This window comes from Haliotis cracherodii, unplaced genomic scaffold, assembly GCF_022045235.1.
Source record: "Haliotis cracherodii isolate W230 unplaced genomic scaffold, xgHalCrac1.p SCAF_18, whole genome shotgun sequence".
Taxonomy (NCBI): domain Eukaryota; kingdom Metazoa; phylum Mollusca; class Gastropoda; order Lepetellida; family Haliotidae; genus Haliotis; species Haliotis cracherodii.
Window position 1 is genome coordinate 29,283,373 of NW_027266273.1, and position 12,455 is coordinate 29,295,827.

The following is a 12,455-nucleotide window of genomic DNA, read 5'->3' on the forward strand; positions in this document are numbered from 1 at the left end:
AACCAGCTACGAGATATTGAAAAACCTACCTGATCAAACCAAACCTTACTCACTGAGTTGTATAACATGATATGGTCCAAAGGAGAAGTCCTAAAAGCATGGAAACATGCTGCAGTTATCCCGCTGCTAAAGCAAGGGAAAGACGAAGCCCTACCAAACTCTTATTGACCGATCTCACTCACCTCAAACATGTGCAAAGTCATGGAAGCCATGGTTACGAAAAGGCTCATGCATCACCTTGAAACTGGCAACCACATAAAACCTGACAAAAGTGGCTTCAGGAAGGGACACTCGTGACTAGATCATATTCTAAGACTGGAATATGAAATAAAAAAAGCTCAGTTAAACAGACAATACCTAGCCGCAGTATTCCTGGACTTCAGCAAAGCCTTCGACATGGTATGGCATGACGGACTCCTCTCAAAACTAGCACAAAATGGAGTAGAAGGGAACATGGCAAACTTCATAGACAGCTTCCTGCAAGACAGGTCGCTATCAGTTAAAATAGGGAACAATCGATCGGATCCTATGGCACTGGACAATGGCACGCCACAAGGCAGCATTATAAGCCCAACCCTGCTTAATATCATGATCAACGATCTTTTTGACCATGTCAACTCTCCTACCCAAACTTTTAAATTCGCTGATGACGGAGCAATATGGGTAAAGCACAGAGATATTTCACAAATCAGAAAAAAACTCCAGTCAGCCCTGGACGGAGTAGATCAATGGTGCAATAAATGGGGATTCACCCTTTCAAGTGAAAAAACTGTTGGAGTTCCATTCAAACGCCGGGGGAAAGATGCTATGATACCCCGTGTCTCCATAAAAGGCAAACCAATCAAATTCGAAAAATCTGCAATATTTCTTGGAGTGATCCTTGATCAACACCTCACTTGGCGCAAACATAAAGAATATGTGGAAAACAGATGTCAAAAAGACCTGAATGTATTACGGGCAATTTCAGGCACATCCTGGGGCACATCGAGGGACACTCAGCTGGACCTCTACAAATCTCTTATCAGATCAAAAATTGACTATTGTTGTGAGGCTTTTCATTCAGCATCAAATACTGTCTTGAGGCGCCTAGACAAAATACAATACAAAGCCCTAATGCTGGCCACAGGCGCAGCAACAGGCACCTCACTAGAAGCACTACAAGTAGAAACGGGAGAACTCCCATTGGAACTAAGAAGAGAGCAGGCAATATTATCGTTCTGGGGACGAACATCAAACCCTTTGGTTAAAAAGATATGGCAAGACAAAAACACTCAATATGAAGCCCTAGCTCGAAAAAATCCCTCACTAAAGCCATCTGGGATATTAGTATGTGAACTCATTCGAAGTCACAATTGTGATGACATTCAGCCTCCAGAAAGTCACTACAAAGGGTTACACCCTCCCTGGACTTTAAAAACTCCCAAAGTTGACACTGCTTTAACATCAGAAGTCACTAAAAAAGAAAACCCAACCCTACTTAGATCAGTAGCTATCACTAAAATCCAAACTACCTGGGACAGCTGGGCCCATATATACACTGATGGATCCAAGAATCTTATCAACAATAGTGTTGGTTACGGGATCCATATCCACAGCTCCAAACCCCAAGCACATTCAGTTCGCTTGCCTGATGGTCAGTCAGTATTCACTGCTGAATTGGAGGCAATTCATCATGCACTCAAACTCATACCGGAACCTCCGGCAGCAAAGGCAGTCGTCCAATCAGACTCGCTAAGTGCACTTCAGGCCATCAGTGGCAGAAACTCAAACTCCAGGCCAAACACAGTCAACAATATTCTATACGAATGTACAAAACTATCGGACCAAGGCCAACAGGTGGAGCTGTGTTGGATCCCCTCTCACATAGATATTCATGGAAATAAGAAAGCAGACTCACTGGCGAAGCTAGCTCTAGACAAAGCGGATATACAGCCTATTCCCTTTAGTAAACTAGCGATGAAAATCAAAATCAAAGTCTCCATAGCAGAAAGATGGCAAGCCCAATGGGACGCAAGTAAGATTGGCAGATGGCTATATAAAATTCAATCCAAGGTCCAACAAAAGCCAAACTCATACTCAAATGAAAGGAAAATTGAAATTGCTATCTCATGCCTCAGACTCGGTCACAAAAAGCACTATGACAAGGTTTGTACATCTTGCAATCAGGCTGAAACCATTGATCACATGTTCCTAGAATGTCAAGACCATGCCCCAGCCCGGGCTAGGTTAAAACAAGAATTGCAGTTAGATCCGCTATCTGTCATAGATCTCCTAAAGCCAAAAGATGCAATGGCGAAGGCCAAACTAACTCTGTTTCTGAGAGATGGACAGCTACTCGAACGTATATAAACAGAGCAGCCAAGGATAAAAATGAAATCATATCAATATAAAAAAATAGAAATCATATCAATACAAAAACAGAAATTATGTGAACACCAAACTCACAATAGATAGGTGTACCCTACTCACACACAGTAGTCCCAAAGAGGGACAGGTCAGCCGAAATTGCCAAGGCAGAAGGTGACCTCTCAAACACTTAAAGCAACAACAACATACAGGCGATCAAAAGAGACATAACTGCCTGTCATGTTTGAGACATGCTGGACCTGACATGATTTGAACGTTTGACTGAGCGCCAGTAATTAAGAAATACCACATGTTAATGCTTCTTCACTAATGTGGGTGAATCATAAAAACCCTTTATGTAACACACTTACATGGTGATTTGGCAACACTTTTGAACTGTTGGTTAACAGATCTCCCACTTCATGTAACCATGGTAAAACACTTAAACATACATCTCCAGACCAAAGTCATAAGCCACAAACTGAAAATATAATATATAAATACAACAGTTGTATTGTTATTTATCTGCAATTAGGTTGTGTACATGCCAGCACAAACCTGTCAAGTTCTCCATCAAGATTCTCTGTTGACCCAGTTGCCTGGTCATGTTGTGCTGACTGACCCAAACATTCCACAGGAGATAATGAATGGAGCACTAATACAAACTGTCTCAATGAAATGACTTTTGATATTTTTCTGACTCAGTGGTAACCAGGTTGTACATGATCACAGGCAACAGCAACGGTCTATCATAGTGAGAGAGTGAGTGAGTATGGTTTTACGCCGCTTTTAGCAATATTCCAGCAATATCACGGCGGGGGACACCAGAAATGGGCTTCGCACATTGTACCCATGTCAGGAGTCGAACCCGGGTCTTCGTTGTGACGAGCTAACGCTTTAACCACTAGGCTACCTGACCGCCCCTCTATCATAAATAATAACTTTTGAGTTTAGTACTCAACACACTGTTATCATCACTTTTATCAAAGTGGCTTTGGTGAGATCAAACGATATCAGCTTGCTTGGAGATATTGCTTCAATGAAATTACATCACAATGCTTTGTGGGCTATTGTGACATCATCTGTTACCATGACGGTCAAGTGACAATGTCTGCAACTGTAAATCTCCATGTAGCTGCCCATCTATTGTTTCAGACATTATGACCATCATGAAGTAAGTGGGTTTAGCATGTTTTTATTTCCAAAGAAATCTGGATCGGTAAACAAGCAAAACTTGCTCATGCAAATACCTCTCCAGTTAAAATACAACAAGTATTTGTTAGGGTGACATGGAGAGACAATTGGATAGTGAAAGATCCTGAAGTCAGTGGTCCGGATAATTTGTGAAGAACTGCGAGACTTGTTGATTATTTTGTTTTCTCTGGATATCAAATGGATTATTATAGTACACCAATCAAGCAAACATTCCCCACATTGCTACTGAGCTATCAAACAAGAAACAAATAAGTCCTGTAAATGTTCAAGAATGTCCTAATGATTAACAAAATCAGTGTTTACAACTTGGAATAATTAATGTCTGTGTTTTACATGCAACAATGACTAATTTACGTCATTTAATGCCTGTTTTGGATGATATTCACCAGTTTAATCAACCAACCTTTCCGTGTGGGAAAGATATTGATATGTATGCCATTACGTAAAGTCGACTGTCTATCATAATTGAATCAGTGCACACTAGCCTCTTATTAATACAACATTTATCTGTGCATCATAATAAGCAATTTGTCTCTCACATTCTGCTCTTTTAATGTTTCAAAAGAAATTGTACAAAATATATGCAGCATCATATATCAGTATCATAACTGATGACAAAGTGAGACATGTTAAGAAATACTTGAAAGCAATTAATTTTCATTGGTCTCTTCAATTGAACTCAATGTTCCAAACCTGAAGTAATGACAAATATTGTCCTAAGTAATGAGAAGATATATGGATGAAAAACTTCTTTATTACTTCGTACTCCAACTTCTAAATGCCTCTCAAAGAAGGAAATATTGTCCTGATTAACATTAATCTTAAAAGGACAAATTGTACTTTCATGGAATCTAACTCATACAAAATACCAAACTGTATTGTAGCAGAGTCATCCTGAACAACCTTGGCAATCATAATCAATGGAGGACCGTGTCACACTACAGAACCAGGTCACACTATAGGACCATGTCACACTATAGGACCATGTCACACTGTAGGACCATGTCACACTGGAGGATCAGGTCACACCATAGGAACATGTCACTATAGGAACACGTCACACTGCGAAACCGCATTATCAGTGGTTCATATTGGGAAAGGGAGGTCACTCTAATTTCAAACGGGAGCTATCTCCATTGTTTTCGTATATGCGAGAAATGGTGTCACCCATGCTGTACGTTGTTGGTCCAGCTATTAAATGCCCAGCTTATCCCTGAGGTAAAATGTATTCTTAATGAAATGTTTGAATTATATATTTATGTTTCCATCCGTACATCTTCTAAGATCGATTTAGTGTCGATAACCATCTTCTAAAATGTGGGCTCACATTTTTCCCGTCATCTATGGTGATTGAAACAAGTGGGCCCACATTTGTATTTCGCCTAGCTTCTTAGGTTGTTTCGTTAGTTCTGATAATCAATTCCTAAATGTGGGCAGACATCATATTGCTTGCAACAGGAGGGACCACATTTATTAATCATGATCTACCTAAATATTGATAATCACACCAGAGAACCATGTCACACCATACTAGAGGACCATGTCACACCATACTAGAGGACCATGTCACACTAAAGGACCATGTCACACCAGAGGACCATATCACACTAGAGGACCATGTCATACTAGAGGACCATGTCAGACTAGAGGACCATGTCATACTAGAGGACCATGTCATACTAGAGGACCATGTCATACTAGAGGACCATGTCAGACTAGAGGACCATGTCAGACTAGAGGACCATGTCATACTGAAGGACCATGTCAGACTAGAGGACCATGTCATATTGTAGGACCACGTCAGACTAGCGGACCATGCCACAGTGAAAGACAATGTCACACCAAACTAAAGGACCATGTCACAAAAGAGGACCATATCACACTAGAGGACCATCTCACACTGTAGGACCATGTCATACCAGAGGACCATGTCATACCAGAGGACCATGTCATACTGTAGTCCCATGTCACACTAAAGAACCATGTCACACTAAAGAACCATGTCACACCATGTCAATCTATAAGACCATGTCACACTTTAGCATCATGTCAAACTACAGGACCATGTCACACTATAGGACCATGCCACACTGGAGGACCCTGTCACACTAGAAGACCATGTCCCACTGGAGGACCATGTCACATTAGAGGATATGTGACAATGGAGGACCATGTCAGATTGTAGGACCCTGTCACAAAAGGGGATCGTGTCACACTAAAGAACCATGTCACACTGGACGACCATGTCACACTAGAGGATCATGTTACACTGGACGACCATGTCACACTATAGGATCATGTCACACTAGAGGACCATGTCCCATTGGAGGACCATGTCATACTGGAGGACCATGTCACACTGGAGGACCATGCCACACTGGAGGACCATGCCACATTGGAGGACCATGTCATACTGGAGGACCATGCCACACTAGAGGACCATGTCCCATTGGAGGAGGACCATGTCATACTGGAGGACCATGTCACTACAGGATCATGTTACACTATAGGATCATGTCACACTGGAGGACCATGCCACATTGGAGGACCATGTCATACTGGAGGACCATGCCACACTATATACTCACATGAACCTGAAGATATTGCAAATACATGCACCTATAGTACTAATATTGATAGAAATAAAAGTAGAAAATAAACAAACACCGCTCACAGGGCATGTCAAGCCATCCCAAACCAGGCAGACATAAACTTATCAGATGATGTAACACACTTGCTGTTAAGCCCTGCACATACTGCCTGTGGTGCATGATCATGTCAGTATCAACCACGTCCCACTCACAGGGCACGTCAAGGCATCCCAAACCAGGCAGACATAAACTCATCAGATGATGTAACACACTTGCTGTTAAGCCCTGCACATACTGCCTGTGGTGCATGATCATGTCAGTATCAACCACGTCCCACTCACAGGGCACGTCAAGGCATCCCAAACCAGGCAGACATAAACTCATCAGATGATGTAACACACTTGCTGTTAAGCCCTGCACATACTGCCTGTGGTGCACGATCATGTCAGTTTCAACCACGGCCCTGGTTAAGAAGAACAAACCATGGTTTGGGCCCCGACGTAGAAAGATGCGCAAAACATTCAATACAGTGAAGAATGTGTTACAAAGTTGAATACCCCTGAATATCACATGGACTATTACTGCAGGAAGAATCAAAGTGTATAAAACTGTAGGGATAAGTATATTTGTAAACAAAGAAACCTTACATAAGACATTTCATGAAAATATAAATAAATCCCCTGATATCTTTTGGAACGACAAATATTGACAAATCAGAAGATAATACAATATTATGTTGAAACATTGCATGATGTTTTTAAGGAAAATAAACTGAACAAAAACTAGACCGAGACACTGAAGAGTGAGTGAGTATGGTTTTACACCACTTTTAGCAATATTCCATCAATATCATGGCGGGGGACACCAGAAATGGGCTTGACACATTGTACCCATGGGGGGAATCGAACCCGGGTCTTCAGCATGACAAGTGAACGCTTTAACCACCAAGCTACCCCACCGCCCCTCAATAGAAAGAAGTCAAATAAACAGTGTTAGAAAAGTTTAGACTAACATAAATGGCGCCTACTATAATGCTACAGTACAGTAAACTACGGTTATAACGAACACGCTTAAAACGAACTGACGGATATAACGAACTACTTTTGTGGTCCCGACTCTTTGCTGTAGTTATGCTGTATATATGCTTATAACGAACTACGGGTAAAACGAACTAAAATTAGTAGTCCCTTTGAGTTTGTTATAACCGTACTTTACTGTATATATTACATACTTGTACAGCACAGTGGGCAAAGTTAGTATGAAACTGTTAAGCTGTTGAGTAATATGGGGGCCTACTAATGAAATACAAATCGTAATAAAGCCTCGCCTATGTCAAGAAAATTTGGGCTGGGGGAGTTGGGGAGGTGAGATAAGGTGGTGGTTGTTGGTGGCAGAAAGTGAGCTGGCTGTCCTGGGTTATAGAGGTTCTGCTTTAGTAGTATGGATATGAGCGATTAGGCGCTGGACAAAGGAGATGTCATCTGAAAATTTTGCAGTTGAAATATTTGTATGTTGGGATTAATTTGGAAAAAATGTCATCGATCATGAAACTAAAGAGAGTTGGTGACAGTATGCTACCTTATGGGGTGTATGAAATTTAGAATGTGCCCATTTAAAGCTTATTTTCTGGTTTTGGGATGAGGCCAATGTGCCAAACCATGTTGAAAGCTTAGCTAAAATCTATGCAAATGGCCAATGTGTATTTGTTTTTGTGCATGTGCTGTTCGAATATCTTGTTCCAAATGTAAACAATGGTCTAAACTTTTGTCTATTTGGTGTGAAGCCACTCTGGTCAGGACTAAAGAGGGTTTTTTTTGTAGAAATTTCAAATTGGGCCTGCTATTAATTATGGATTCCATGATTGTACAAATGTGGGAAGTAAGAGAGATGGGGCTGTAGGAGTCAGGCTTGCTTTGGGGGTTCTCCGGTTTGAGGACTGGTACTCCCTGAGCATGTTTCCATTGTGTTGCTGTGGTGCCTGTTAGTCATATTTGATTATGAAGTTGTAGTGGTATGTTTTGTATTTTAATTGGTATTTTGTTAAGTATAATGTAACTAAAGTCATCTAGTCCTGTGGCTCAGGCTGTGTTTTGGTTTTCAATTGCTGTTTTGTAATTCATGTATGTTTATTATCTTGTTTATTGGGAGAAGTGTGTAGTCTGGTCTTTAAAGGGGCACTGATCTAACGCAATTCCCCCGGGACTGGTTGTTGCCTTTGTTATTGTTTTTCAGTCACAGCACTCTTACTAAGCACGCTTACTGCATGGTTTGTTTGTGAATGTCACACCCTGTGAACTAACACAATAGCCCCAGCCCTCTCCCTCCTACTCAAGCCTTATGTCTATATGGCCAGCTTGGGTACTCAGCCATGCTGTGTGCTGGACACCTAAGGACTGTGGTCACTCCACATATACCTCTTCACGGATAATGATATATATTCATGTGTTGGGCATCGGACCCAGTCCTGCTACATGTATCCACAGGTTGTGTCGCAAATCACTATCTATGTGTTACAAGCATCCACAGGTTGTGTCGCAAATCGCTATCTATGTGTTACAAGCATCCACAGGTTGTGTCGCAAATCGCTATCTATGTGTTACAAGCATCCACAGGTTGTGTCGCAAATCGCTATCTATGTGTTACAAGCATCCACAGGTTGTGTCGCAAATCACTATGTGTTACAAGCATCCACAGGTTGTGTCGCAAATCGCTATCTATGTGTTACAAGCATCCACAGGTTGTGTCGCAAATCACTATCTATGTGTTACAAGCATCCACAGGTTGTGTCGCAAATCGCTATCTATGTGTTACAAGCATCCACAGGTTGTGTCGCAAATCACTATGTGTTACAAGCATCCACAGGTTGTGTCGCAAATCGCTATCTATGTGTTACAAGCATCCACAGGTTGTGTCGCAAATCACTATCTATGTGTTACAAGCATCCACAGGTTGTGTCGCAAATCACTATCTATGTGTTACAAGCATCCACAGGTTGTGTCGCAAATCGCTATATATGTGTTACAAGCATCCACAGGTCCCCCACAGTTTCTGAGATGAGCCCACACCTTAAACAAACATGATGGGGAACATGCCGCGACCAGCTGCTGGGCAAGTAGGAAGTAACTCCATGCATTAAAATATATCAGAATTTAGGAAAATATGAACTCCAAATCCACATTTTGAACAAAATACTCACATCTTTGTCACCAAGTTTGTCTACTCCAGGTAAATTTGTGTCATATTTAGATCTGCTTCAAATAAGTCTTCAAGCTAAAAATTACCAAATAATGCAAAAGGGGGAGATGGGACGTTGTTATTTTCATGTATGTAAGTGAATTAAGAAAATAGTACAGATAACTAAAATATATTTGTTGTGTTTTCATAGCATAAGCACTGATTAGGTTGACTCAGAGCCTGTTACTGTCATCCTGTTACTGATGAGTGAAGATGATGAAGGTTTGACTTACCCTGCAGCGTGGACATCAACGTGAACCCCTCAAGGGGACTGATCTAAAGCAATTCCTGTGAACCCCTCAAGGGGACTGATCTAAAGCAATTCCCCGTGAACCCCTAAGTGGTTCCTAAAGCAATTCCCTGTGAACCCTTAAGAAGTAGAATTATGTCACTGTAGACCATAGACAGCTTGATCCGTGACAATCTCTGAAGGATGGATTCTATCGAACAGTGTGTCGTCTGCTTGGTGAAGGGGATAGACATTTAACCAGGACAAATGTATCAGCGTTTAAATGCGTCAAAATTTGAGCGTATGACATTCATGCATATGGTAAGGAAGTATTAAACAAATAATTGTTCACACAAATAAGTAAACCATGACAAATAATGCTGTGAATAAATCTAGTATCACTATCATCATTGTTTTGTTCTCGGCCCCCTGGTAACCATTAAGATTGCAGGAGGGACTCTTCCAAACCCACATCACCTGATTGATGAACCCAGTCCAGCACAGCACAGCAAACCCAGAGCACTTAATTACTTGTTAATATCGTACTGGTAAATTAGGCCACACAATTTTAAAGTTTTGTTTCATTGGCCCACCGTCACTACTGTAAAGCAGACAGTGATGAATAGAGGGGTACAGTGGTCAGACAGTGATGAATAGAAGTAGAGGGGAATGTCCGAGTAACTCTCCATTCCTTAAAAATAATGGAGCAGAGGCCCCGCAGGGACAGAGGCCCATTATTTTTAAGGAATGGAGAGTTACGAGGATATTCCCCTACTTAAAACTCATCCCTACTTTTACACTTTGACAAAATATTCTGTAGTTGAAAATATTTGAAAAATAAACCAGAACTCTTTGTTGTCTGTATTTATATTGCATGAGTCGACCTTGCGTGATGCACGAGGAATGCGTTCTCTGCCGCTTTTGCACGCGCGCCAAGCTCCGTGGCGAGTTGACATTTACAATGCATGGTACACGGCTCATCATAATTTTGTTGGGTCCTAAACTAGTATTTATCAATCGCTTGCACATTGTTAATACATGCTGATGGGTATAATTGGAAATATAGAGCCCCGAACAAGCGATATTTATGTTACCTTATTTGTTTTTTCTCGTCAAAGGTTTATCTAACTATCTATAAATATGAACATTGTTGTGGGTAACCTGCTCTAACACAAAATATACACATATTATTTTGAGCTTTTAAGCATTATGCAAAATTATGAAAATATTTAATAGTTAATTTTGACATAATGCCTTCATGTGCCGCAACAGCTGAGGTTGACAATAACACGTTTTCAAATCTAACGATGCAGGTTCGAACCCCGCTGGCGACACAATTCATGTTTTCGGAAAAAAATGAAAATATTCACTTGTAAATAAATGCAAATAAATAGTTCCGTCTGTTCCAAGTGGAAATTAATTCAAATGTTGCTTCAAGATAATGTACAGTTGACAAGCAACTCTCCATTCCTGAAAAATAATGGAGCGTTCAAACAATGGAATGACGTCACAAATGTGTTTTAAGGGTACATATTGTGGTTTAGCAGAAAGACACTCAATTGTTAAAACAAATTATTCACAAAGTGATTTATCTGAATTAAATGGGGCCTGTGTAAGACTTTTGATTCTGTAAATTATCCCTGTCTCACTAACACATTCATGGATCCTATACCCTTCATTAAACTAGTGATAAAACGCAAAATCAAAGCCCCCTTAGCCCACAAAGCAAGCCCAATGGGGCGCAAGTCAAGTTGGCAGATGGCTTTGAAAAATTCAACCCTAAATCCACAAAAAGTCATACTCCTGATGGGGGGGATACAACCCAAACTGCCTTGAGGCACAAGTAGGTTCTCATCCTAACAGGAACCCATTCACTGCTGGGTGAACAAAGGCACATTTCTAACTTGCCCAAGGAGACCCCACATGTGCTACCTATGCTTCAGTGTGGGGCAGGACCGAAGCCCGGGTGAAAGCTGTCAAGCATCCAGCTTCTCTCCATGACCAGCGTTGCTTAACTCCTCCTGATTTGTGACCGGTGCACTGTGCACAGGACCACATGCCACCAGCTGGTGGATTATGCTATGCATTCTGCTACAAGTATGATGAATGATCAATAATTCTTATATGAAAACAACTGTCATGACACCTTATGTTTCATTCTCTAAGTTTCTATCCAACTTGAGAATATTTAATTGTAAGGTTCTTAGGTCAAAGAACAGAAATTATTTAAACACTTACAACATGTATTTAAATGTTATCTAGTTCATCTGTATTTTCAGGGGTATCCAACTGCTGTGTCTTATAATGTTGATGTTACTGTGATGTACACCCCAACCCTGGACCCATCACAGCAGTAAATCAAACAGATTGTAATACTGTACATCTTAATGTAGGAAGTCTCAATGTTAGATTCATGTTATTAACATAGAATTTAATGATATAATGTTAAGTATATTACAAAAACATGGTTACACTTTGATATCTGACATGAAGAAATCACTTGAGTTATTTTTCTGTGTTTCTTCATTCAGAGAAAATGGTGTACAAAATACACCGCTAGCACACATACACTGAGATGGAACAAAGACATCAGTCAGTCTCCAAGGGTTACCACATGCAACTCAACTCAACTCAACTCAATTCATTTCTTCCCAGTCCCACCCATCCCCAAACATTCCATTCCCCCAACACATCTCATCCTCCCCCCAAGCTTTGCCCTCCCCCCTCCCCATCCCCACTCCAATTACAACCCAGATGTGGTCATTCTGAAAAGAAAGTGGCAGAAGTATCAACAAGTGGATGATACAAAAAAAGATAAGGCCTCTTGGGGACAGGTTTAG

General features: G+C 40.9%; 1 protein-coding gene across 1 annotated transcript; it reads left to right on the forward strand.

Moving 5' to 3' along the window:
- Positions 1–5,078: 5,078 nt before the first annotated feature.
- LOC139465605 (cerebellar degeneration-related antigen 1-like) lies at positions 5,079–12,455 on the forward strand. Its single transcript, XM_071247313.1, has 3 exons — positions 5,079–5,324; positions 5,855–6,059; positions 12,271–12,455. The coding sequence occupies exons 1-3, from the start codon at positions 5,079–5,081 to the stop codon at positions 12,453–12,455; spliced, it is 636 nt and encodes a 211-aa protein (XP_071103414.1).

Excerpts from the sequence above, each read along its gene's own strand:
- LOC139465605 (XM_071247313.1), top strand. The coding sequence starts at position 5,079 with ATGTCACACCATACTAGAGGACCATGTCACACCATACTAGAGGACCAT. Across the intron at positions 5,325-5,854 it reads ATGTCATACTGAAGGACCAT|GATCATGTCACACTAGAGGA; the intron begins GTCAGACTAGAG and ends GTCACACTATAG. Across the intron at positions 6,060-12,270 it reads CCATGTCACTACAGGATCAT|TCCCACCCATCCCCAAACAT; the intron begins GTTACACTATAG and ends ATTTCTTCCCAG.